Genomic DNA, 26,918 nt, shown 5'->3' with positions numbered 1-26,918 from the left:
TAATTTATTACTTCCCGAAATAAAACTAACAGACTTGTGGGAAAATTTATGGTCTTAAATCGTAACCTGTCATATATTGGTGTACACTACGGGGGTGATATTAAAAAATTAAAGAATGTTTATCAATTGACCACACTTCGGGGTATGCTGGTGCACTGGCTGTAACAGTAAGATTCCGGATACTTGGTAAGCGGTTCTTCATCCAAGTTACCCACTCCTTCGTTGCTGACTACTAACATGAATTTAGGGTTCACGAAAAAAATGTATACTGGCTACGGTCTTGATTTAAAATATTTTGCTGCTTATAATTATCAGAGTATTGAGTATGGTATGTAGGAATCGACTCCTCTCGTATATGTGCTACACATTTATTTTTGTAGGTAGCAGGATATATGTTCGTAGGCTGATTTTCTGCTCTGGTTCAGTGATGTATACTTTGAAGTGATTCCGTCAAGTACTTTACATGAGCTTGATTACGATTTCACTGGAGTTTTACATGTAATGAGTTGGAAGGCTAGCGACGTGATGTATGCATGTCTTGAGCAAAACATATGAGTGTCGCAGCATTCTGCCAGCTTGCAATTCCCGCGCGAGGGGTCAATGTTCATTTGCAGGTGATGGTAGGCGTGTCTCGGTCGAGAAGTCTCTGCCTCTATCCTTGAGAATTTTTTTTTTTTGCGGTTGACGTGCTTGAATTTATGTACTTTTGACTAGTCGCACGTGAATAAGTTTAAATTCGTATGCATTGGAACATATTTTCTACATGAGGTAAGAAAAATACATAGATGCTACAATGACTGAGATAGGTATCGAACACATGGTTCTTACCCTATGAGTGACTAGCACTTGTTTGACCTATCTCCACTAACCCTCGTTTACTTTGTGATATAGATGGGACATGGTTGTTTTCAGACAGATGCTGGTTAAAATGTCTTGGACAAAGTGTCCTTTGTAGAAATTACTATGTGTGGTAATTATTTTAGTCGAAGTGGTAATTTAATAAAACATGTAAAAATAACGTGAAGGTTTTTTTTGTGTAAACAAATTAATGATAGTATGGATATGTATGTAGAAATGGTGGTATACCACATCTCTTGAAGAACACTGCATGGTATATAATGAAAGACTCTTGGGCTCAAGAAACTATACCTACTAAAGGTGAAAGGGATGAAGCGGTTCCTATGATTAAATGAAAGGAACTTTGATGATTTTTTTCTATATACTAAGATGATTTAATTGGGTTTGGGATGATGGGTTGAAGGATTAAATAATATAACTGTACACACTAGCTTTTACAGAAAATGAGAATGGAGCTCACAAGATCATAGATTGCGGGTAAATCACTGACAACTGAAATGTGGAAACGATATCATAAAATGAGTGATATTGATGCAGCTCATGGTAATATTGATGACAGCTACGAAGATGATGTCTTTACGTCTGTGATAGTGACACGGACGCGGAGATTTTAAGACAAATAATATTATTAATATAGAAATTATGGAAGCCGTAGCACGCCGATCGTGACGAGAAACAAATATTGAAGGATGCTGATGGTTTCGGGAAGACTGAAACTATTGGAAGTATCAACACCTTGAAAAGTGAAAATACACTCAAGCCTATATTTAGCAGATACTCCATACTTTGTAAAAATAATGGACTCCTAAAAAGGAAGCATGAAGGCGATGCAGACACTTCGACATCGACGATAACGAGTTCTTATACGGTAATCTGGGTGAAGACGATGCCTTCTACGGTGATTGCTACAGTGACTCTGAAGCTGGCGACGTGATCGAAGACTGTGATGCAGAACCTAAAGCTGACAAGACCGAAGAATGTGGTGGTGTCCTGAGACCGAAGCGATGGAAACGTCGTGATATAATAAATAAATCTGATCAAGCTTGTGATGATCACTGGCTCGATGATGAAAGTAACCCTGAGGTTGGTGTTAAAACGGAGGACAGCAGAGATCAGAATATTTATAATAAACGTGCAAGGAAGATGGTGGCAGAAGAGATTGATTCCACATCATGGAAAGATCCAAACATATTGGTTGACCGGCTAAGACTGATGGTGGCATCTGTTCGTAGAGGAAACTACTCGCATATCGTGGAAGTATCGACCATACTTAAAGAACTTCGGAACGCTGGCTCCATACGTTAATCATTTGATTAACTGTCATGTGTGTACTAATGAAAAATAAAATGAATTATTTATATTTTACAAAAGTATGTTTTATTTCTTGTATCCTGATTTTCAAATAAGTCTGTGTTTCCGCTACTGTATGTGTGATCATTCCGTTTCCTGTGTGTACTGTGTGTACGTTCCGATTTCCTGTGTGTACTTTCGTTTTCCTGTTTGTACATTTCGTTTTCCTGTGTGTACATTTCGTTTTCCTGTGTGTACATTTCGTTTTCCTGTTTGTACATTTCGTTTTCCTGTTTGTACATTTCGTTTTCCTGTTTGTACATTTCGTTTTCCTGTTTGTACATTTCGTTTTCCTGTTTGTACATTTCGTTTTCCTGTGTGTACATTTCGTTTTCCTGTGTGTACATTTCGTTTTCCTGTTTGTACATTTCGTTTTCCTGTTTGTACATTTCGTTTTCCTGTGTGTACATTTCGTTTTCCTGTGTGTACGTCCCGTTTCCTGTGTGTACTGTGTGTACGTTCCGTTTTCCTGTGTGTACATTCCGTTTCCTGTGTGTACTGTGTGTACGTTCCGATTTCCCGTGTGTACATTTCGTTTTCCTGTGTGTACTTTTCGTTTTACTGTGTGTACTTTTCGTTTTCCTGTGTGTACTGTGTGTACATTGCGTGTTGGAGCCGAGTAGACTTGTATCCATGTAGCTTCATAGACATGTAGTTTCGTAGCCATGCGGTCTTTTAGTCATGCAGTCTCTCAGCCATGTATAACTCGGAACCAGCTAGATCCTTTTTGACTCGTAGCCTTGTAGCCTCGTTGTCTCTTAGACTCGAAGCATTGTAGCCCAATATCATTGGAGCTGTTGAAAGAAAAGGTAGTTGGAGCATTTGGAGCTGTTGGAGCCATTTGGAGGCTGTTGGAGCATTTGGAGGCTGTTGGAGCATTTGGAGCTGCTGGAGCATTTGGAGCTAAGAAGTAGTCGTTGCACGTCTATGCAAAGCTAAATGTTTATAAGTTTGCTGGCTTTCGCAAGTGATTCTGTAGTAGGATAGAAATTGTGTAGTAAATATTATGTTTGTAAAAGACTTTGTGGTGTTTTATTTCTCGAACCTTACACTTTTCTGGTACTTTTTTAAAATTAAAGTTGTTTTGTATCGGCCAGGGATCGAACCAAGGACCTTAGTCGATCTAATCAATCAGTATATAAATTACAAATTTATTTAATGAATATTGAACTTTTTCCCGAATCTCTAGCATTACAATTACGAATTTTCAATATGGTGGTCTTGATGGCTTATAGGATGATGGTAGTAGAGGATTTAAAGTCTCTTTAAGAATGTTGAACATGGTTTATTGAAGTTATTATTTTTTTCATAAAATTAAACATTATTGTAACGATCGAGGGTCGAACCAAGGACTGGATCGGATCAAATCGATATGTAAGTTAATGAGTGATTTTTTTGATGAATTTTGGATTTTTTCCCGCTTTTCTAGCTACATTATTACATGATTTCAAGATGGCGTCCGAATTTCATGATGGCGGGGGCACCTCGGTAATAAATGATTACTGCAATGTAGCGGGTTAGAATAAAATTAACCAGATGGGAATGTACTCTATAATACGAGTACACGCACAAGATGGTGTACTCCAGCAGGTGGTCGCTCCTGGTAGCATGTACTGAACATAAAATGTCGGATCCATGATGGTCGACTAGGACAAGGTCAAATTTCAAGGTCAAGGTCAAATTTCAAGGTCAAGGTCAAAGTTCAAGGTCAAAGTCAAATTTCAAGGTCAAGGTCAAATTTCAAGGTCAAGGTCAAAGTTCAAGGTCAAGGTCAAAGTTCAAGGTCAAGGTCAAATTTCAAGGTCAAGGTCAAATTTCAAGGTCAAGGTCAAATTTCAAGGTCAAGGTCAAAGTTCAAGGTCAAGGTCAAATTTCAAGGTCAAGGTCAAATTTCAAGGTCAAGGTCAAATTTCAAGATCAAGGTCAAATTTCAAGGTCAAGGTCACATTTTTAGGTCAAGGTCAAATTTCAAGGTCAAGGTTAAAGGTGTGGTGACCAGATAATTATACTACATGATATCGGCACACTCTAGCAGACGAAAACAAGATGGTGGTCTCCAGTGGATGAAGACAAGATGGCGGACATGATGTCATACCAGTTGACGATATATATACCTTGGTATTGGTGGTGATAGATCAGTCTAGGTAGCTTTCATGGAGGAAGGATCGACTGTTTACTCTCGTCGGGAATCGAACCAAGGACGTACATCGATATAATCAAACAGAATTCAAATACGTTAATTTTTTGATGAATTTTGGAATTTTTTCATTAAAATCGGATAATAAATAAAGATTTTCAAGATGGCGTCCAAACTTCAAGATGGCGGACATGACGTCATACTTCCTGATGGTATATGTGCATTGACATAAGTGGTGAGGGTCAGTCTGCCTGCGACCACTGTGAGGGAAGGATCGGTCGCCATTTTTATTTTTTTTGACCTCGTCGGGTTCGAAGCGAGGACTCCGAACTCCGTGTCTAAAAAGTACGTTTTTAAAAAAAATATATTAAAATTTTATTAATTTAATTTTATTATAAATTTTAAAAAAAATTTCATTAAAATAGGATAATAAATAAAAAAGTTAAAGATGGCGGGCGTAACGGAAATTGCAACGGTGACGTCATCATTCAAAATGGCGGATCCAAGATGGCGTAAAGTTCGAGAAAACAAAATGACGTCATCCAAGATGGCGGATCCAAGATGGCGGATCCAAGATGGCGGATCCAAAATGGCTGCCGGGGTCAAGGTCAAGGTCAAAGGTCAAGGTCAAGGTCATCCAAGATGGCCGCTGTGACGTCACAATCTAAGATGGCGGTCGGCTCCACAGGCTCCACAGCCAGAAGCCAGTTTCAGGAGCCCCTATTATATACTACTACTAAAGCTAAAAATAAAATTTAAATTTTGTTTTACATTACCATTCGTTAAGTTTTGTAATAATTCACTCTACGAAAAAAATAACTATAGACAAGATACCTCTCCAACGAATTAAATATGCTGCGGCGCTGCCTAACACGGAAGTATATTTTTTTCCTATACACGAAATACATTACAACCTTATTCATGTACAATGTTATACCTATAAACCAAGTGTCTTCGGAACACGAGGCCAACTCATGTACAATGTCAGGAGTAAAGCTCAAACATCTCCGGACCACAAGGTCTTCTTCGTCGATAACAAATATTACATATACCAACAGCCAAGGTAAAGTCTCCGGACTGTTTGACCTAAAGTATCGATAAAGTCAATTACAAGCAACTAGACCAATGGAACATGAATTACACTTACTAAAGGATCAAAAATCCCTAAAAAATACTTTTATCAAGACCAAGATGTTTTGAATCAGTAAATATTCAGTTCTACTAAAGATCTGATTACGCAGAATTAACGAAAATACACATTAAACAAAAAAAAGACAATACACACAATAAACGCAATGGACTCACAGTATATCCAATTGACATGCATTGGACACAGTACACACTCAGGGCATGCAATGGGCACACAGTAAACACACAGGACACGCAATGAACATACAGTACACACAATTGACACACAGTTCACACACAGGAAACGCAATGGACATGCAGTACACATACTGATCCCAAATTAGTTACACAAACCCACTGGACATGCAATGAACACACATAACACACAAAGGCCGCGCAATGGACACATATCACACACACAGAACCCACAATACACACTGGATACACAGTAAATACACAGAACATGAAATGGACACACAGTACAACACTGGACACACAATAAACACAATGTACACTAAAATGAACACTCAGTACATACACAGGACATAAAATGGACAGTCAGTACACACACAGGAAAGGCAATGGAGACGTAGTAGTCATACAGGACACGCTATGAAAACACAGTACACTCACTGGACACGCAATAGAAACACAATACACTTACCGAAAACGCAACGAACACTCAATGCACACACCGAACACGAAATGTACACAAAATACACACAATGACACACAACTCGACACGCAATGAACACGCAGTACACTCTGGAAAAGTAATGGGCACTCAGTACAAACACTGGACATGTACTGGACCCACAATGGACATACAGTACACGCAATGAACACAAAAACTACACAAAATGGTCATGCATTATAACTAAAAGGAAGCTTATATGCACAAAAATGCATCATAGTGTGATACGATATTTCATGCTTGACTACATACATTTACCGAAGAGGACGTACGTTTTCACGAACATTCCACTCAGCAGGAGGCGACCGGCAATTTACGATAGGATACAACGCCTCCAGATAGTGAACTTCTCTTTTGTTGAGCATGGATAGAGTTCTAGCACAAACCAGAATTTTTTGTAATTTTTTCTTTATTTATTTTTATTTTTAATATTTTCTTTTTTTATATTTCATTTATAAGTTTCTATATATTATTTTTGTTATGTTTTATTTTTATTTTAAAACATTATTCTATGATTTTTTGATATTGATTACATAATACGTGTGTTAGTTTTCTCCATGTGCTCCAAATTATTCCTGCCAATATTTTGATGGCATTCTTCATGTGCTCCTTATCATTCCTGTCGAGATCTGCTGATATTCTCCGAGTGCTTCATGTTATTTCTGAGGAATCGCCCTCTACAAGATAAAGTTTTTTTACTAAATTGTATTCAGGTTACATTTAATTTATAAATTTCTGCTACCAAATTATCACTAAATTGATTTTTTATTAGGTGGAATTCAAACACACAAAAAATCCATTACTTATTAAAATCATATGCCTTATGACAGCTGATAAGCACTTTCATGCCAGAACGAACTTCCTTCTCCTTGATATATAGCGAAGCTTTTTTTTCTCTTAGTGATCATCCAGCATCCGAAACAAAAAAAAATTCTACTCAACACAACACATGGCTACATCTGTTGGCATGAAAAGGGACTACTTACAACAAGTTCTTTTGAATGACATAAATTAACTCTTGCAGCTGAACGGAGTCAAAGTTAGAACAATGTAGTCTCGTAGCCTCGTAGATTTGTAGCCACATAGAATTGTAGCCAAATAAACTTGTAGCCTCATAGCCATTTAAAGCCTTGTGGTCTGGTAGTCGTGTAGTCTCGTAGCTTCGCAGTCTCCTAGTCTCGATGCCTAATAGTAGCTAGGCCTAAGACAGCTGGAGCTAAAGACAGTTTGAGCCAAAGACACTTGAAGTCAAAGACTGTTGGAGCCAATGACTGTTGGAGCAAAAAAGACATCTTGGAGCCATTTCATTTTGGAGCCATTGACTTTTGGAGTGAAAGACTTTTAAAGCCAAATACCTTTTGGAGCCAAAGACTGTTATAGCCAAAATACTTTTTGAGCCATTAACTTTTGAAGCCAAATAATGTTGGACACTGTTGGAGCCAAAGTCTGTTGGAGGCATTATGTCCTATCGGAAATTGGCGATCACATACTACTGACTTGAATGTTCGTGAAAATGTACATCCTTTTCATTAAATGTACGTAGTCAAGCCAGCATTGTTAAATCTTACTGATGAAATCGTATCACACCAAGTGGAATTTTCTTTCATAAGTTGTGCCGTTTCTAGGTATGACACTCGTGATTTTATGAGTAATTAATTTATTCACTTTTAATTAATCTTTCATGTTTAATAAATTTTAATATTTTTTATGCAAAGAGTGCATTTAATATTTATTTATCTTTACATATTTCATTATCTTAATGTTAAAGTTTTGTGTAGCTATTTAATTAATGTCTTAAATGTGGGTAAATATGTAGAGTTACGGTATATGCGAAAAAAAAAATGCTAAAAATCCGAAAATACTTTTATTATATGCTCTTTTCAAAACAATCGGCGGAGATAAGAAATCCCATATACTTTAGGATATATCGAATTATTTTAATTTTGCAATACAAGACCTGTGCAACCATTGCAACATCGCCATTTTTGTTATTTTGCCGTGTGTTCGTGAATGCGTAATTAATAAAATGGTCGACTAGGTCTGGTCAGTTATATTATCAATACTTTCAAACTAAGCCGACATTAAAAATAACGTGAATTCATTTCAATGGTTGTTTATTTTAAAGTATTTATAATGTAACTGACCTGACCAAACAAACCGGGACAAAGGATGAACAGTAGGAACTCACGTAATTTTTTTTTTTTACTTATTACTTGCGCAACAAATCCAAATAACAAAAATAAAACATTACAATTTGAAAAGTTAAAAACTCACCTAAGTTAGAGGCGGGTACAATTCCTTTGCCGTTAGTAGAAAATGATGTAGTCGTTCACCTACGTCGTGAAAAAAAAAAAAAAAAAAAAATCATACTCGTAAACAAGAAACAATGGTGGCCGCATGAATGCAAGGTATTGTGATGAAAATTTAAAAATTCGATATCTCCTTAAGTATTTGGAATTTCTTATCTCTGCCGATTGTTTTGAAAAGAGGAAGTGAAAGAGCATATAATAAAAGTATTTTCGGATTTTTAGCATTTTTTTTTCGCATATACTGCTACTCTACATATTTACCTAAATGTGTTTGTTTCTATTATAATCAAAAGTGTAAGGGAAACACTAAGTACTACAATACTGGTTCTATGAATATTTTGTTTTGTTTGTATACCCTCTACTTATTGTAAATTCCATGATTTCTGTCGTGCCAAACTAAAAAGACTTAGGTACCTTGCCCTTTTTCAATTTATTTTCGGCCATTTGGCATGTAATTTTTTGGTGCGGATGTAAAAACCATCATAAAATGTAACAACCTATCTGTTACCGCCATTTTGGCGGTTCGAGTCATGGGCCTCATCCTGGCTTTGGTGTTCCAGGAATCTAATTTTTTTTTGGGAATTAACCTCTTCAAAACAAAGCACAGAAATTTCTTTTTATTATTATTATTTTAAGGTTATATAACAGTTTCCAACTTCTACGTGATCATCGTGCAAGTTTCTATTATTGAACTTGAATCAACGAAGTAACATGGATTTCTACACTTGGAAACATTTCCGGCAATTAATTTTCATTCTGAAGAAAGAATTATAAGAATACTTTAATAATTTAATATTTGTTTGATGAATTAATTTTTTTAGTAATATTTGTTGAGTAACTTAACCTGTTTTTTTTTTTTACTTATATCTAAAATAAATACTTGGTACGTAGGTAACTACCTAGTTGTTCACGAGCTCGTTACTTAATATATAATACTCAGTAATATTTTGTTAATATGTTAATTGTTTTGTTGATGTTTGTTTTACATTGTTGTTTTTACAAAGGCCTATAATTACAATCAGCACCAATCTGATATTTGCGTGTTATTTTGTTTCCCAGTTGTTTAATTCAATAGGTATGTCTTAATTCTTTTTAACATATTATGTTTGGTTATAAATTGCAATATGTTCTTATTTCTATATAGTAATTTATACTAATTCTTTAGTTAATACATAATAACATAGTACAGTAAATGTAAACGATCCGACATCTGAAACTTTCATGTGTTATAGTGTCCTTGGGTAACTTCCAATGCCACACATTGAGGTTATGTAGGATGCTATAACAGATGAACACCTTTCAGTCAAAATATGTAACAAAGTGCTTCCTTTTAGTTAAAATGCGTGGCCTCTCTGTTTGTTTGTTTTGTGTGTTCATTGCGTGTACTGTGTGTCCATTGCGTTTCATTGCATGTTCTCTGTGAGTACCTACTGTGTGTCCATTACGTTTTTGTGTGTCCATTGCGTGTACTGTGTCCATTTAGTGTCAATTACATGTCTAGTGTGTGTACTGTGTGTTACTTACTATTTCAGTGCATACTGCGTGTTCGTTGCGTGTCAAGTGTATGCACTGCGTGTTAATTGAGTGTATTGAGTGTACAACCATCTTTAGTGTGTATATTGTGTTTTCAGTGTGTACATTGTGTATTCATTGCATGTCCAGTGTGTCCATTACATGTCCTGCGAGTCCATTGTGTATATTGTGTGCCCTGTATGTAAAGTGTGTGTCAATTGCATGTCCTGTGTGTGTCCTGTGTGTTTATTGCATGTCCAGTGTGTATACTGTGTGTCGATTATGTGACCGGTGTGTATACTGAGTATCCATTGTGTGTAAAGTGTGTGGGTATTGTTTGTTCATTGCGTATCCTTTGTGTGTGTATTTTGTGTTCATTGTTTGTATTGTTTGTGCATTGCATGTCCTATGTGTGTACTGTGTTTTCAGTGTGTGTACTGTGTGTCCAGTGTGTGTACTGTGTTTACTGTGTGTAGTGTGTTTCCAGAGTGTCTACTGTGTATCAAGTGAATTATTTTGTTTTGTTGAAAGTGTCTTTTCGTTAATAATTGTGGGCTGTCAAATCTTTAGTAGCTTTGTATATTTATTGGTTTAAAACCTGTTGGTCTTGATTAAATATTTTTCAGGGATTCTTGGTCTTTTAGTTAGCGTAATTTATGTTCCGTTGGTGTAATTGCTTGTATTTGATTTTATCGATACTTTAGGTCTGACAATTTGGAGATTATGTCTTGACAGCTTGAAATATGTTGAAGAAGGCCTTGTAGTTTGGAGACGTTTTATCTATATTCCTGGCATTGTCCATAGCTGGCCTCGTGGTCCAAAGACACTTGGCCTATACGTATAGCATCGTATATGAACTGGTTGGAAGGTAATCTATGCAGAGCCATCCACAATCGAAACGACTCGACCTTTTATAAATCCGCCGCCTTTTAGGGAAACCCAGGTAGGAGCATTAAAACAATTCTCATTGGTTACATGTCCGCTTTACCGCGAGATGCTCTGCTCTCATGATACATTATTTTGCAAATTTTGGTGCATTGCCATCGAAAAATTATACTTTCATGCTAGACACAGTGACAAAATATTTATTCGTCGAAAGGTGTCTTGAATAGAGTCTTTTTCGTTAAAAAAAAGTAATAAACTTCACGAAAGGTAATGGGATATATAATTTAATTTTTTAAAGCTTTTGTTACTCTTATCACTGGTAGAGAATAAAACCAAGAACGGGAATCGATCAAGGCAACAATTATTTTAATGAGAGATTATTTGTTGTAGTTTGGAATTTTTCTCGTTTTTCTCTGTTAATTAAACCGAATTTTCAGTATGGTGGTAAATATGCCATCATCGGCTTATTGGAGGCTGGTTGATTTGGAAACTAAGTTGATTTTAGAACTTGTCACCGTATTTTGTTAAATAAAATTATTTTCCTTCAATACATTTTTCATCTTCTAGGGATCGAACCAATAATTTAATTATTTCCTGATATTTTTGATTTATTTCGGTATTTTGCCCAAATTTTTAGCTTAATAAATACAGGTTTACAAGATTGTGGCCAAATTTCAAGATGGTGAGCGTCACATTAATAAATGATTACTGTACTCTAGTGGGTAAAAATTAAATTAACATGGCGGCAGTGCACTCTAGCAAACGAAAACAAGATGGGTACCTCCAGCAGATGAAAACGAGATGTTGGCCTCCAGGAAACGAAAACAAAATGGCAAACCATCAGACAAAAACAAGATGTCACACATGACGTCATACTAGCTGGCGATATATATATATAGACACACACACACATATATACACCTTGGCATTAATGGTCGGTTGTCCGTATGCCGGTGTCTTCGGTGAAGTAAGTATCCGTCGCCATTTTTATTTTTGCCTTCACCGGGTTTGAACTGAGGACTCCAATTAGTAGGTGCGTGTATTATTAAAATTTAGATAAAATTTGATTAGTTAAATTGTTTATAAATTTTAAAAATTTTCACAACTTTCGCATAAGACCACAGATTTTCAAAATGGCAGTAATAACGATTATGACAATGGTTACGTCACAATTCAAGAATGTGGACATGATATCCTAATGTTCGAGGTCATGACCTCGGAGGCTTATGACGGCTTGTCACTGTGGAATTTAAGCCCCTTTGAGGAATTTTAATGCAAGTGGCATTTTTGAGGACTAAAACTGGACATTTTTCCTCAAAACAGAATTTTCCCCTCGAAAAAGGATTATACATATATAAAGGCCTATATATTTTAAATATTTGAGAATTTCTGGGGTATTTTTTTTTACAAATACTGAAAATATTGGTACAGTTTGGTTTAAATTTTGGGAAAATTTTGGCCATTTTTAAAAGAGTAGGTTCCAAGATCAAAGTCAAAGTCATCAAAGATGGCTGCCATGACTTCACAGTCCAAGATCGCGGTCGGCGAAGCCTGTCTTTGGAAGAACATTTACTAACTAATAACTTTTTTGTTGTATACACACTTTAAATAAAGTTGTTTCTTTAAATTATTCTAAATTAATTAATTTAGATCCTATGTATTTTTTTTACCTTGTTCACCAGTAATAATCTTTTTTATACAATACTAATTGTGCTGGAGATCTTTTAGGTTTCACAATGTTATTAGAAATGAACAGAAACAAGGTGTGATTCCGTCTGAATATAATTATGTCAAATTTATTTAAGGAAAATTTATAACAGATATTATTATAAAAAATATTAACATACAATATCAATTACGTACTTCAACAGATCTCAGGTATATTCAGAAAGACAAAATATGGGTCGACCCAAACTTCAATTATAAAAAGGTTTCAATTGCGAAAATGACTTTCCAGCATATTATTATAGGAAATTTCGTGTAGAATTCGTTGGTATCATTGGTTTTGTCCGTAGCCCACTTTAAACACTCAAAATATAGTTCTAAACTTCTCGAGCTGCATTTTCTGGCAACATTATAATGGAGCTATCAACCAATAATATTATAACGGGGCTATGAACCACATGCCAAAGAACAAAACAATGAAAAAAAGTTGTTTGGTGAAAAGAGAAATATTTGAATGTACAAAATGAAAACTCAGCGTTTTGTAGTAGTTCAATACAATACTTATATTTCCAAACAAAATCTTCTTTTCACTGTTCTCAAACATTATGAATTGGTTGATATCACCCTTCTAATCCTCAGCCCTTCATATGTTTAAACCATCCCAGTATTCTGAAAGTCCAGAAATTATGTTTATATGATGAACTGCGTCTGACGGCGTAATTTAGGAAAGTTCAAAAAAGGTTGAATGATACAGAAGCACCGGAAGTCGGGGCTTCGTTTCCCGGAGATCACGCGGGTACATGATGCCAGGGCGCCTGTGTGGTGTTGAGGAAGGGAGATGAAAATGCCAATTCGGCGTCCGGCTCTCGGACCCTGTCTGGAACAGTCCGAATCAAAACTGATCAGAACTTGAACACAGACAGTATACGGGGCAGAAAATGCCCACAAAAGTTAAGGCGACGTTGCGGAAAGTCGCGGATCGTCACTCACCAGACAGGGAAGTTGATTTCTATTTACCGATGCGTCGCCAGCCAGGAACTGGATCCTGCGAATACGCGGCTGGGCGCGGATGTTTCTACCATTAAAAAAAAAAAAATTAAAAGAAAATAACTATTACTCTTTATACTATGCAGACGGACTAAACTACTTAAAAAAAGATTACAGGGATAGCATCCCTTATTTAATGGACTACATCGTCGGTTGCGGCCGGATGGAAGTCTTGCAGTGTCTCGTCGACTCGCCGATAATCGCAAACGGTCCGGTTGCAGTCGCGACGCGAAGTGTCTCGCGAAGAACCGCGTTCGTAATTAAAGGTAAAGGTTCAATCAAAAGTGGAGGGGGGACTGGGACGTCCGGACCGAAAGGTTCCGAAGTTCCCCGGGTGGGCATCAAAAAAAACTCTGACTTCGATGTCTTAAAGTTGGTAGCACTGGCCGACTTTAGCGCTACCTGTTGAGGGGTGTCTGAAATAAAAAAAGAATCGACTCGCCCAAGACGTCTGCTATAACAAGGGGATAAAGGGCACAGTCAGGAGCTGCACTCTGGCGGCCAAGATAATAAGTTATTGTTTCTGCCGCTAGATGTCGTGGGGGTCCAACTTTTCACACACATTTTTTTATGCAAGACGTCCTTGACGCCGGCCAACGCTTGGCGGGGTTAACGGCAGGGCAATGCTCCGAAGCTGAATTCTCAGAACGAACTGAAAAGGGTGGGGGGGGGGGGTGGGGGGGGGGGGGGGGCAAAAGCGCAACGACGCTGGGAACGAGCGTCCATTACGTGCCTTTCGAGGAGAGAACCTAATGCGTATTCGTGACGGTAAAGGCTATGGTCAGCTCGTCTCTGAGAAAAGGTAACAGCTCGTCCAGAGCTGCTGTATGCAGTTTTAGTCATGAAGTGAAGTAATATTACAAGCCTGGGACGTGCCTGCAAGCGAGGGAAATTTTAAACGGTCTGGCACGAAGTCTTAGATCTGCAAAAGATCCGATATGTCTCTGGGAAAAGGTGCCTCGGTCTAACTGGCACAAAGTTTAACTAAGGAGGGTACACGAGACTAACAAAGAGTAAATAACCCAAAGAAACCAAATTATAAAGAAAAATAAAATTTCCAAAAAAAATTTAAAATTATATAAACACTAAAAAAAAACGTGTCTAAATACCAAATTTTCCGGCACATAATGTAATTGAAATATCTATTTTTAAGTTTAAAAAATACAAGTGAATCAAAACATAGCAAAAGTTTTAATTACCCGATTAAAGTTTATAATTTCTTTATACAGTCGTATAAATTTCTTAACATGATGCATGCTTTTATGTTGTTTGTCGCCATTAGAGGCTGCGCACACATGCTAAATAGTAATGTAACTTCAACTTCAAACCGCTAGCAGTTAATTGCTTATGCAGAAATATTTAGAAAGATGCATGGCCAGTAGTATATATTGGGGACTCCGGAAACAGACAACAGGCTGTAGGGCCGACCGCCATCTTGGATTTTGACGATTCGGCGGCTATTTTTTGTGTAAATTTTATCGAAATTCCTCAAAAAATGATAAAAAATAACTCAAAATTCCTAAAGATTTTGCTATTTAATGGGAAAAATTCTCGTTTTAAGGGAAAATTTACCATTTTATTAACCAAAAATGCCAGAGACTTAAAATTCCCCCATTTAGGCTGTAATTGCCCAAGAAAAAACCTCCAATAAACCTCTGAAGGGTAGCTTTAACCTTGACCTCGAACGCCATCGGTGCATTTTTCGTTATGGTCGTAAGTTTTCATCAGACCAAACAAAGAAAATAAAAAATTAAAATATCAAAAAAAAAATCTCCGCCATTTTGAAAATCGTCCTCCATCTTTAAAATGCGTAATTATTATACGATTTTATTAGAAAAATTATAAAATATGTATAAAAAAGTATTTAAAATACAATTTATTAATTTTACAGGTAACCTTTGATCTCCACATTTGAACTTAAGATTCAGCTTTGGCCTTTTCTTTCACATTGACATTAAGTCTTTAACTTTGACCTTGACCTTTAACATTCAACTTGACAATTAACTAGACCTTGACAATGACCTATACCTCTGACCTCAGACGCAATCTTGAATTTAACCATCTTAAAACGAGTTATCCAATCCCTAAATGTAACAATTTTTGTTACGGCAGCCATTTTGAAAAACGGTTTATATTATTCCATTTTAATAAAAAGATTATACTCATAAAAATTAATAAAATTTAATAATAAAAAACTCAAAGCACGGAGCTTGGAGATCTTGAGCCAAACCCGGCGAGAAAATTAAAAAATAATTGCCAATGGATTATTCCTCCCCAGACGCCACCGGCAGACTTACCTCTGACCACTAATGGCAAGGCAGAAATTAGGTCAGCCAGTATGAAGTCAAGCACCATCTTGCTTTCGTCTGCTGGAGGCCATCTGCTAAAGGGCGCTGTTGACTTATTTTATTTTTTTGCCCGCTAGATTGCAGTATTCATTTATTACTGTGGTGTCCTCCATCTTATATTTGGTTACCATCCTGTTATCTTTAATTACTAAGTTAGAAATTCTCAAAAGAAATCCAAAATTCATAAAAAAATTTACTTGTTAATGTTCTCATTGATTCGATCAATTCATGTCCATGATTCGATACAGTCAGTACCGACTTGATTAAATTGATTAATTAAATATTATACAGTCTAAGATCCAGAATACAATAGCTAAAATTTCATTAATATTACATGAAACAGCAGGACAACCATGCCAAGTGCCAGCCACGCATGAAGCTAGGACCACGATTACGTTAAATACCCGTCAACTCTGTATTATTTCTTGACTCATGTGGGAAAATAAATTCCAATGCATAAGAAGTTAAAATAATTCACGTACGACTAGTCAAACAAACTATATTCAAGCACGTTAACCACATAGATTATTAAAAAAGTATTCAAGGGCAGAGGCATGCGCTGGCAGATCGAGAATCGTCTGCGGGCGCGCGGGAAGAGACTCGCAAGCTGGCAGAAGTGTCAGATGACCGACCACCTGGCCCCAACACGCGGCGTGCAGGCCTCGGCTCCCGTCTGTGTCGCTAACACGTGTAAAATCTCGCTGAAATAATCACCCGGTACGTGAAAAGTACTTGTTGGAATCGCCTGAAAGTATGAAAAACGGAACGCGAGTAGAAAACGAGTCTACAAAAGAAATATTTGTGCCCCGAAAAAATATTGTAGTGCATTGACCTGAGTCTAACCCATAACATATGCCACAAAGAAGGGGGTTGTCTGTAAAGTCGGTTTACTTACGATAATTTTACGTGTTAACGTCATAAGAAAACATTAATGGAAAATTGCATACTTTGCAATTTTCAAATATTATTTACAGTTTTTGCAAATTTAATTTAAATAATTTGTTAAAATATAATCACGAACAACTAGTTAAAAAGACCGCCTTAACCTGTTTGATATTATAGAAGAATTTTCTCGCACGGTGGTTAGCCGGTTCTTGCACGCTCGGCTCAGGCAGAACGTGACAATTTTTCGTGCGTGCAGCCGGCGTTCATCTATTTATAAGACGTTATCACTCGTCAAAAAAAATCAACACGAATAAACAACAAATCTTTATACACGTCAAACTTCTGTGAACAAAAAGGTACTTTTTCGACGATACTCCGGAACCATTTAAACAGTTCATGTTCAATATCAGGATTCAAAAACTGACTGTTATAAAGCTTGGGTAAACATCACGAAGGTGGGCCTGTCTGCTGATTGCGAGAACACTCGGAGCGGACCCCCCCCCCCCCCCCCCCCGGGGGCAGTTCTCACGCCCCCGGCCGCATTGATGCAACATGTTGCACATCTCAATAATAAACAACAAATGGGTGCGTGCACGTATGTACGCGCGTTTCAAGTTCTGATTACTTAGCGTAATAAATACTAACATTAATTTTTCATGTATATAATCAATGGGAATAAAATAATGAAAGGACTTTTTCATACCACGCCTAAAGAAGTATAATGTCAATAAATGTAATTGTTTTATTATTGTTTACTTAAAAATATATCAACATTATTCCTAGCGGCGTAAACGTATCGTGTTTATATAACTTAGCAAGATTGAACAGAAAACTAAACATTTCAGTACTCCACGAGAAACATTTAATCCGTGATCAAAAAGTCTATAAATCGCTGCCCAAGAGGGTTTTTAGTTGGGATATTATTATAAAATATTTGGGTGTCTATATGAGTCTCTATGATCAATAACAAATATTAAATTTAAATGAAAACCATTTATCTGCAGTCATTTTCCATTTACAAGACAAGTATGGCAATCTATTACCCACATTGTTACAAACAATTTCAAGTAACGAACAAAAATATTTAGAGATTACATTTTTGACGTGACAACGTCTAATAAATCGATGAACGCCGGCTGCACGCACGAAAAAGTGTCCCGTTACACACATTTTCACATTACGATGTGTCCCGTTACGCTCACTGTACGCTTGCGCCGCTTCTATCTCTCTTCCACTCGATTGGAACAACCATCGATTTGACTTTTTCGAAGCACATTAAACTTGAAACACTCCCATTCGTTTCCTACTTTTCCTATCATCGTCATATCCTTAACAGAATAACACAGATTGGAAGAAGTTAAATAGCAAACATGTATAAAATTTATAGTTAAAATAATCTCTTCGTTAAAGTAGGCTAATAAACATATTTGAATTAATAAGTGCAAATAAAAGTAAAATTATCAATTAAACTGTAGTTTTAATTTCACCCCTTCTTTGTATCCATACAAATTAGTGATAATTCAATAAAAATGATTCAATTTTATTCATAAAAGTATGCAATCATTTCATCAATGTTTTGTTATGACGTCACGTTAAACTATCGTCCGTAAACCGATTTTACAGACAACCAATATTTTTAGTAAGCACTTTGTAACTGGTGACATTTTTATTATTAATAGTAAAAAAACTGTTATAACAATTTCTGCGATATACATTTATTAATGTATAATCATGGAGTGTTTGGCATGCAAATTAAATTACGCATTTAAACTAACATTTAGATTGTATGGATATTTTTTTGTGTAAAACGTAATTTTATTTCTCGGTGTCAGGGATAAAAATATGTATTTCATAAATTAATCGATTTAAAACTTGTCTTTAATACTAAGACGCGGAATATTTTTCAACATTAATGTGTAAATTAGCGTTTCTAGATTATTATGGTATGTTTATAGAAAGTATACTTACATTAAAACCTGTATACATGGAAAGCATTTTAATGGATTGCTGTAAGTCTCTATTATCTGGGACTTAATCGCTCGTTTTCGGTGCTACGCAGAAGGTCTACAGCGATAAAATTTCAGTATGTTAAACATAGTCGACTCTTCCTCTGTGCAAAAATTCCGCTTAGAAACATTTTTCACAGGTTTGTGCCTTTTTATGTCTTCGTTTCCTGGATTATTACTTCTTCCTGCTGATTCTCACTCTGTACCTTGAACCTTCATAAGTGTTTTTTTTTTTTTTTTTTTTTAATAATAATTTAGACACACTTTGTTGTATGATTGCACTGGCCACACGAAACCTCTACAAAATATCGAGGGTATAAAAACAATGAACTGTCCAGCCCACCTTACACACGGGAAGTGTACAACTGCAACGAGCCTATGGAGGCGTAACAAGTAGCAGGCACACGACATAAGCACCAGATATATTCCGACCTTGCGGCCGGCATTTCTCAACGTTCCCCTTCCAATAAGCGCCCTTGAAGGGCAGTGTGGGAGTAACTTCCAGTTCAGTTTTAAAATAATTCCAGAGCTTTTTAGAAAAACAGAACTGTTAGGGATCGCTCCCTGTTGTTGATCGGGAGGGTATTAGGGCTTCAGCTATGACCAGAGGCTGGGGCCACCAACCCAGCATAGTCGCCGCCTCAGCCCCTGTACCTCGCTCAGCTGACCAGACAGTTGTCTGTGTCCTGAGCCCTGAGACTATCAGCGCTGCTGGCGCCTTCCCCGATCTCCCACATCACACTGGGACCCAGTGAACCCGTGGTCTGGTGGAGGCCTAGCTGTCCAGGCTAGTAACGGAGCTGTGTCGTCGCTCACCACTTCGACTCCGCATCGGGCTAGGGTACCCTTGGAGCCTGCTCCAAGCGATCGGAGCACCACTACCAAGTACGAGTGCTACCCAATCACAATCCAAGGCAGGGGCGTAGCCAGGGGGGGGTTTTAGGGGTTCAAACCCCCCCCCCCTTAGCTCCAAATCTTTAATTAATTTCTTATTCATCACTCAAACAAATTTCATATTAAAATTAATAAAAAATTTACCATTACAATATTTAAATTTAAGTACCAAAAACTGCTAAAATAGCACAATTTTACACCTTAAAATCCAAATTTTCCCGGGGGAGGACCCCCGGACCCCCCGCTTCAATACGAGGGGGGGGGCCCATGCTTCTTAACACCCCCCATACACAAATCCTGGCTACGCCACTGATCCAAGGCCTTGGAGGAAACCTCAGCGGGACACCGTTCTATCTTTCATGGACACAAGTAACAAAGAGCTTCAAGCCAGGGAACTGATAGGTCCACCTCACAGACGCAGTTGACATGCAGCTGTGACACCAGCCACCGAGAGGCGGCTGTTAAGAGAGCCCAGGACTTGGACTCGTTGGCCACTTCAGTTTGAGATTAAATGCACACGGGAACGGGTTAGTTAAGCGTGTAATGGCTTGGCGGCCTTTAAGTTACTTTCTCTATAGTACAGTCATTTGGTTCGAAATATAGAGGTTACTTGGAAAGTTTCCGGGAGTTTTGAAAATAGGTGATTCTGTAGATTTTGATGTGCTCTTTCCAAATTTCAACATTGCCACCTCGTGTTTATGCCGCTCGCGCAGCCATATTGAAAAAAATGGCGCATAAAAACAGTTTTTTTTGACAATATCTCCTTTCTAACTCATTTTACGATAAAAAAAAATGTTTTTGCATGTTTTAGGTGAAAATTTGAAATGAAAGTGAAAGGAATTCTTTTACATGTGTCATCTACTTGTCGTAAGAATGGAGTTATTCAGCTAACCATGTTATAGAAAAAATGGAAACTTACGTTACCGTACATTTTACGAATAAAGCAATAATGAATACATACATAAAAATTGGTTGTCTGTAAAGTCGGTTTATGGAAGATAGTTTAACGTGACAATGTCATAACAAAACGTTGATGAAATGATTGCATACTTTTATGAATAAAATGGAATAATTTTTATTGAATTATCACTATTTTGTATGGATACAAAGAAGGAGTGAAATGAAAACTACAATTTAATTGATAAATTTTTTTTTATTTGCACTCATTAATTCAAATATGTTTATTAGCCTACTTTAACGAAGAGATTATTTTAACTATAAATTTTATACATGTTTGCTATTTAACTTCTTCCAATCTGTGTTATTCTGTTAAGGATAGGACGATGATAGGAAAAGTAGGAAACGAATGGGTGTGTTTCAAGTTTAATGTGCCTCAAAAAAGTCAAATCGATGGTTGTTCCAATCGAGTGGAAGAGAGATAGATGCGGCGCAAGCGCACAATGAGCGTAACGGGACACAGCGTAACGGGACAATGCGTGTAACGGGACACTTTTTCGTGCGTGCAGCCGGCGTTCATTGATTTATTAGACGTTGTCACGTCAAAACATGAATATACAAAATTAAACTAGAGAAAATTTCCTACAATTTATGTAATCACAATCTTTTTCGTAAAATCAATAGTTTTGGTGAACGAGTGCCGCAAACAATTATTATTCATTTACACGAAGGAAAAATGAAGTTTATTAATGTACTCCGGAAGAACCCCAATTTAAAAGAGTTTATCAAAGAATCTAAAAATCCGGACGCTGATTCAGAGATAATTACTAAAGCTGGAGAACGCTTTCTTCTTGAATTGTACGGTTACATTGACGTAAAAAAATAAGAAAAACATGTCTTTAAATTACTAAAAATGAAAAAAAATGCAAAACAATGGGGGTGGAACAGAAACAAGAATGGGCTAGTTCCTGTTACGATACTGGAGCCTCCAGCCCCAGAAACATTGTTAAGACTGATTTATTGCAAATGCAAAAAAGGATGTCAGAAAGCCTGCGGATGCAGAAAAGCTGAATTGAAATGTTCCATTATATGCACGAATTGCAGTGGGGCTTGTGATAATTAGCTAGTTCCATCACATGATAGCGACGAAGAGGAAGAAACAGACACTATTTTTGAGCAAACCTATGATGGAATTGAAAACGAAGAGGACTGCGATGAATCTGATTGCCCTATCGTGGTTGATGAGGAAGAAATTTTGGTCTCGATCGATACTGAAGCAGATCGCAACACCTGGACCAACAAGAACAACAAAGAGAAGAAGATTGCGCAAAATGTCAGAATTGTACGTTAGATGTGGATTATGCCTACGGGGCACACCACAATAAAAAATAAACGCGCAGATTACTCTACCTCATGGTGGTGTAGAAATGAGTTTTTTTTTGAGCCAAGACGCGTGTTGAAGTATACTTTGCGGCACTCGTACACCAAATCTATTGATTTGACGGAAAAAAATATTGCGATTACATAAATTGTAGGAAATTTTTTTCTAGTTAAATTTTGTACATAGATGTTTGTATCGTAAAATGAGTTAGAAAGGAGATATTGTAAAAAATTAACTACTTTTAATCGCCAATTTTTTCTTCTTCAAAACGGCGGCGCTAGCGACAGAGACGCGAGGTGGCAAAGTTGAAAATCGGAAAGAGCACGTCAAAATCTGTAAAAATCCCCAGTTTTGAAAACTGGAGGTAAATGTTTTCCAAGTAGAACACTCGGTCGGACGCACCTGCAGCAGGCTCCCAGGCGCCGCGGGCTCCATGCTCCAGCGGCGCGGTCAGCGGCAGTCCGCGCGCGCGACGGTCGCGGCTCTTATATCCGCGCGCCCCGCCTCGCGGCCCATCAGATCACAGGCAGCCGCGCAACAGCGGCACATCTCCGCCGCGCGACAGCTGCGTCCGCTGTAAAAATAAGTCTGCAGCTCCTGAAACACGAACCTTCCAGAAGTCTTGGAAACTTGCGGTACGTGTCGGCGAGGCAATGGCCACGGCTCAGATTCCTCGGGCAGCTTTCTGCAAGACCATGTTTAACTTGCAGGTGAAGTAACTTCACACGCCGTGTGGTTCGACGAACTCCCGCAGTTTCAGCATCGCCACCAGTCGGCAGTGTTATCGTGGCGATCTCTGCAGGTTCGTGTCGCCAGCGGGCCGACTGGTAGGCGCACCTGTTGCTCGAGCACGTGGCTTTACAGATGCAATCGAGGGCCCGAATATAAAACTGTTTTCAGTTTATTTAAAAGTTCTGAATCTCACGACTATAATTTCACAACATTCGTGTCCGTAAAGCTCCTCCCACAATGACAAGTGTTCCCTTGGTCTTATAGAGTAGTGGATCCACGCCCCTCTGCCATCCGCGTGACCGCAAGACGCGCGAGTGTGTCCGACGACTGTTCAAACAAAATTACACATAATAGTTAAAATTAGTGCAAACGTGTGCGGAATATAAATCTGTTTGTATTTGGACGAGTTACGGTTTTTGAAGTGAAAACTTCTATAGGAAAGTTTGGATAGAGAGTAAATTCATGTAAGTCGAAATCGACATGGTCACGTGACGTGAATGTATATGTATATATATATATATATATATATATATATATATATATATATATATATATACTCAGTGGTGCGCGCGCAGCCAGTACGCGTCTTCAGTCTCTGTACATCAGTGCTGTGCATATGTGAATCGAATGTGTGTATAGACAGTGTTCAAATTGTGTTTTTGTTCAATTTTTATTTTAAATCTCAAGTATGTATACGATTACTGTGCAGTAAAAAGTGAGTATAAAATATATTAAAATTCCCATATAGATATATAGTTTGAATAACGAAGAAAACGAAGTCTTTGTAGCAATATAACATAAAAATTAAGAACATTATTATTTTTTTTAATACCTACAATTACTATGAAATGCTTATTTTATACTAATTTAGGAGTAATTTTACTAACGTGATAAAACAAATTTGTGTGTGATAATATTTTTTCTTAAAAATTGCGATAAAGCCTCTGATTTTTATCAAAAAATAACAATTATATTTTACTAAGTTAGTATTTATTATTTCAAATTATATTTTTATATTCTTAATTATATTATTAATATAAATAAATAACAATTGTTTGTTTATAGTTTTCAATCTGTCGTCAGTCCTACTGACTGCTTTTCAATTTTTTTATTTATAATGTTTTGAATGCCCTTGCTATGAATACCTAGTTGACCGAAAGGCTTAAAAGGCTTAGTAGGATCAGAGCTGGGCAGTATCGAAAATACAAGTATTTGAAATACGTATTTTCGATACTTTTGGGTATTTTGTATTTTGTATCAGTAGAAAGTTATGTCTCAGTATTTTATATTTTGTATCGAAAATACTTTTGAAGTGTATTTACTGTATTTTGTATTTTATAAAATACAAAATACATTGCGTACCACGTATGTTCATACATATCTATGGAATATGATTGAAAATGGAAATAAACATGGCAAGCGATTGTGAATCAGAAAATGTTACACACCAGCAGAAGATGATTGGTTTGCATTCGATGTCAATACAAATAATGAATCAAGTGTTGCACAAACAAACAAAATTGAACTTGAGTTATTACAATACTTACAAGTTAAGGCTACCCACACGAGTATGCTAGATGGTTATCCAGTGGTGCGAAAGCTTTTCTTACGATATAATACAAGTTTAACCTCTAGTGGTCCTGTTGAAAGGTTGTTTTCATTTGCAGGTATAATACACAACCATAAACACCACAGCTTTAGTGACACAATGTTTGAGAGACTGGTTTGTCTTAAAGGGAATTCGTCCTTCATTGCTCACAAAAATGTTGCATGTATTTTGTAATTTCATCTGTATTTTAAAATACTATTTTGTATTTTGTATCCAAACTACATTTTATTTTGAGTATTTTGTAACTGTATTTTCAATAAATGTACACAGGTATTACGTAATTTGTATTTCAAATACATTTTCAAAGTATTTTGCCCAGCTCTGAGTAGGATACATGTTAGCGTTAAATGAAAAGGATTTTGGGTTAGATTCATGGTTTAGGCATGAGTTTATGTATATGTTTGAAATTTGACAGCATTAAAACTGCAAAGGCTTAAAAAAATGACAATTTAAAAGTAATAAACATAATGATATGCAGTGTTCGTTTATAATCGTTAAAGCTTTCTGATTCAAATACACCGAGCCAAGATCTACCGATCCACCGAGCCATTGAGACACAGAGTATTCGACCCCCCAATACCTTAAGTCCCTAAGCCTCTAAATCCCTACCCCTAAACAAGCGCAAAATAGCTGCGCATTTAAAGTGAATGTACATGAGAAAAACACAATTCTAATAAAGGTGAAATCCATAACGAGGTGGAAGCAGAATGACTCAACGAGTTGCAACGAACATTAGTGTAAAAAAAATAAAAATTGCATATGTTTTCAAAATACCATAGTAGGCCTACTACAGGAAATTCATTACAATATAATTGCTTACTTAACTAAGTGCGCAAAAATTAAAATTTATATTTAGTGCATATTTTGAGTTAGAAAACATAATGATAGTTGGGACGTTATTTTTAATATATGTGTATCAAAACGGTTGAACAACATCTAAAAAGCTGTCTAGACACCATAATTACCGATATTTTTAGTCGCTAAAAAGATTGCGAACATTCGTACTTCTGCATGATATGTTTATTGGACTATATAATATTTTTATTAATATATGATACGTACCTCTATTATCAACAATGCACATAATAAAATTTTGTGAATTTACGAATGGAAAAGAAAATGAAAATAGCCTACATATAACTTTTAATTTTATTCTGACACAAAATTGATTCGTCCACTCTAATGTTTCTAGACAACTCTCACAGTAGTATAAATATGTGAAGTCTGGGACAAGGTACTAGGGCAGGTCCACCATATACTGTAGGACTGTGACATTACGGGAGCCACCTTGAATAACCTTGACCATGACCGTTGTCATTTTCTTTAACCCTGGTTGTCATCTTGGATGACCTTGACCAGCACCATCTTAGATTCTGCCATATTGAATCATGAGGCCACAGCCGCCATTTGGATTTCTAGAACTTTATACCATTTTGAATTCTAGAACTTTCCGCTATTTTAGATACTAGAACTCTTAACCATTTTGAATTATGAAATCACGCCCGCTGTGTTAAAAATGCTTGTTTACTATACAACAATTCAGAAAAAAAAATAAAAATTTATAAATTACTTATTTAATTATAATTGAATGAATAAACGCACTTACATCATGGACTCTGCAGTTACGGTTTTATTCCGGTGAGGTCAATCCAAATAATCATTCCTTCATGGATACTCCTCTCATCCTAAGCCCCACCACATTCTCCAAGGATTAAATTACTTCCACTTCATGTCAACATAGCAAACCTAGCCTTTGTTTTCATTTGCTAAGAGTATACTACTTTCATATTGGTTTATTTTTTCTCGCAGTTGTTTGTACTACTATATAGTCAACTATCGCAGCATCTACCAACTTGTCGAACCATCTTGGCCGCCATCTTGAAATTATGAAATTATCAACAAAAAAATTTAAAAAAACCCACAGACCATTAAAAATAATACATAATAATATATTGACTCCTGTTCATGTCCTTTGTCCGGTCACCGGCAGTGCACAATTAAAAACAAAGATTAAACATCCTCATCACTGCGAACGAGGACTCTATACAAGATACCTGCCCAGCTGAATATGACTACAGAGAATACATATTCGGTGCTCCTTACGACTATCGGAGTGCCAAATACAAGAATATAGGCCAAGCGTCTCCGGGCCATGAGGCCTTCTTCGTTGATACTTGACAAGCCTTTCAAACAAGTGAAGACCAATGCCAGGCATATATGTTGAATGTTTGTCCTAAATTAAGAATGTTTGTTCTTTTTGTTGAATGTATATCTTAAATTACGAATACGTATCTTTCTTCAATGTTTGTCAAATTTGTGTCCAAAGAGACAAATGTGTGATCAAATGTGTGGCTTTATTTTGTTGAATGTGTGTCTAAGGTGTGTCCTTTTTGTTGAATGTGTGATCGATTTAATTCTGTTTTTCTGTAACGGAACAAACCCTTATAAATCTAAGACAAACCGAAGTTCAAGATGTTTGAATGGTTAAACATTAAAACTCAACATTAGATACTAAAGGACATTTCCTGAGATTAGTTGGACATTGCAAAAGCTCTAGAAAAAACCACTGTAAGAAAATGTT

The 26,918-nt window shown here is 36.7% G+C and overlaps 1 protein-coding gene across 2 annotated transcripts in view; it reads right to left on the bottom strand.

Annotated features, from left to right (window-relative positions):
• LOC134533283 (myosin regulatory light chain, smooth muscle-like) overlaps positions 1 to 22,511 on the bottom strand; it is a 95,515-nt gene extending 73,004 nt beyond the window's left edge. For both annotated transcript variants that reach the window (XM_063370735.1, XM_063370736.1), the window contains exon 1: positions 22,399 to 22,511. In XM_063370735.1, the coding sequence (XP_063226805.1) occupies positions 22,399 to 22,431 (33 nt within the window). In that variant the 5' untranslated portion in view covers positions 22,432 to 22,511. The remainder of the gene's footprint in view (positions 1 to 22,398) is intronic.
• Positions 22,512 to 26,918: the final 4,407 nt, after the last annotated feature.

The sequence above is a fragment of the Bacillus rossius genome, chromosome 6 (assembly GCF_032445375.1).
Source record: "Bacillus rossius redtenbacheri isolate Brsri chromosome 6, Brsri_v3, whole genome shotgun sequence".
NCBI classification, from domain to species: domain Eukaryota; kingdom Metazoa; phylum Arthropoda; class Insecta; order Phasmatodea; family Bacillidae; genus Bacillus; species Bacillus rossius.
Note: the sequence above shows the minus strand (reverse complement) of the source record. Positions and strands in the feature narration are given on the sequence as shown.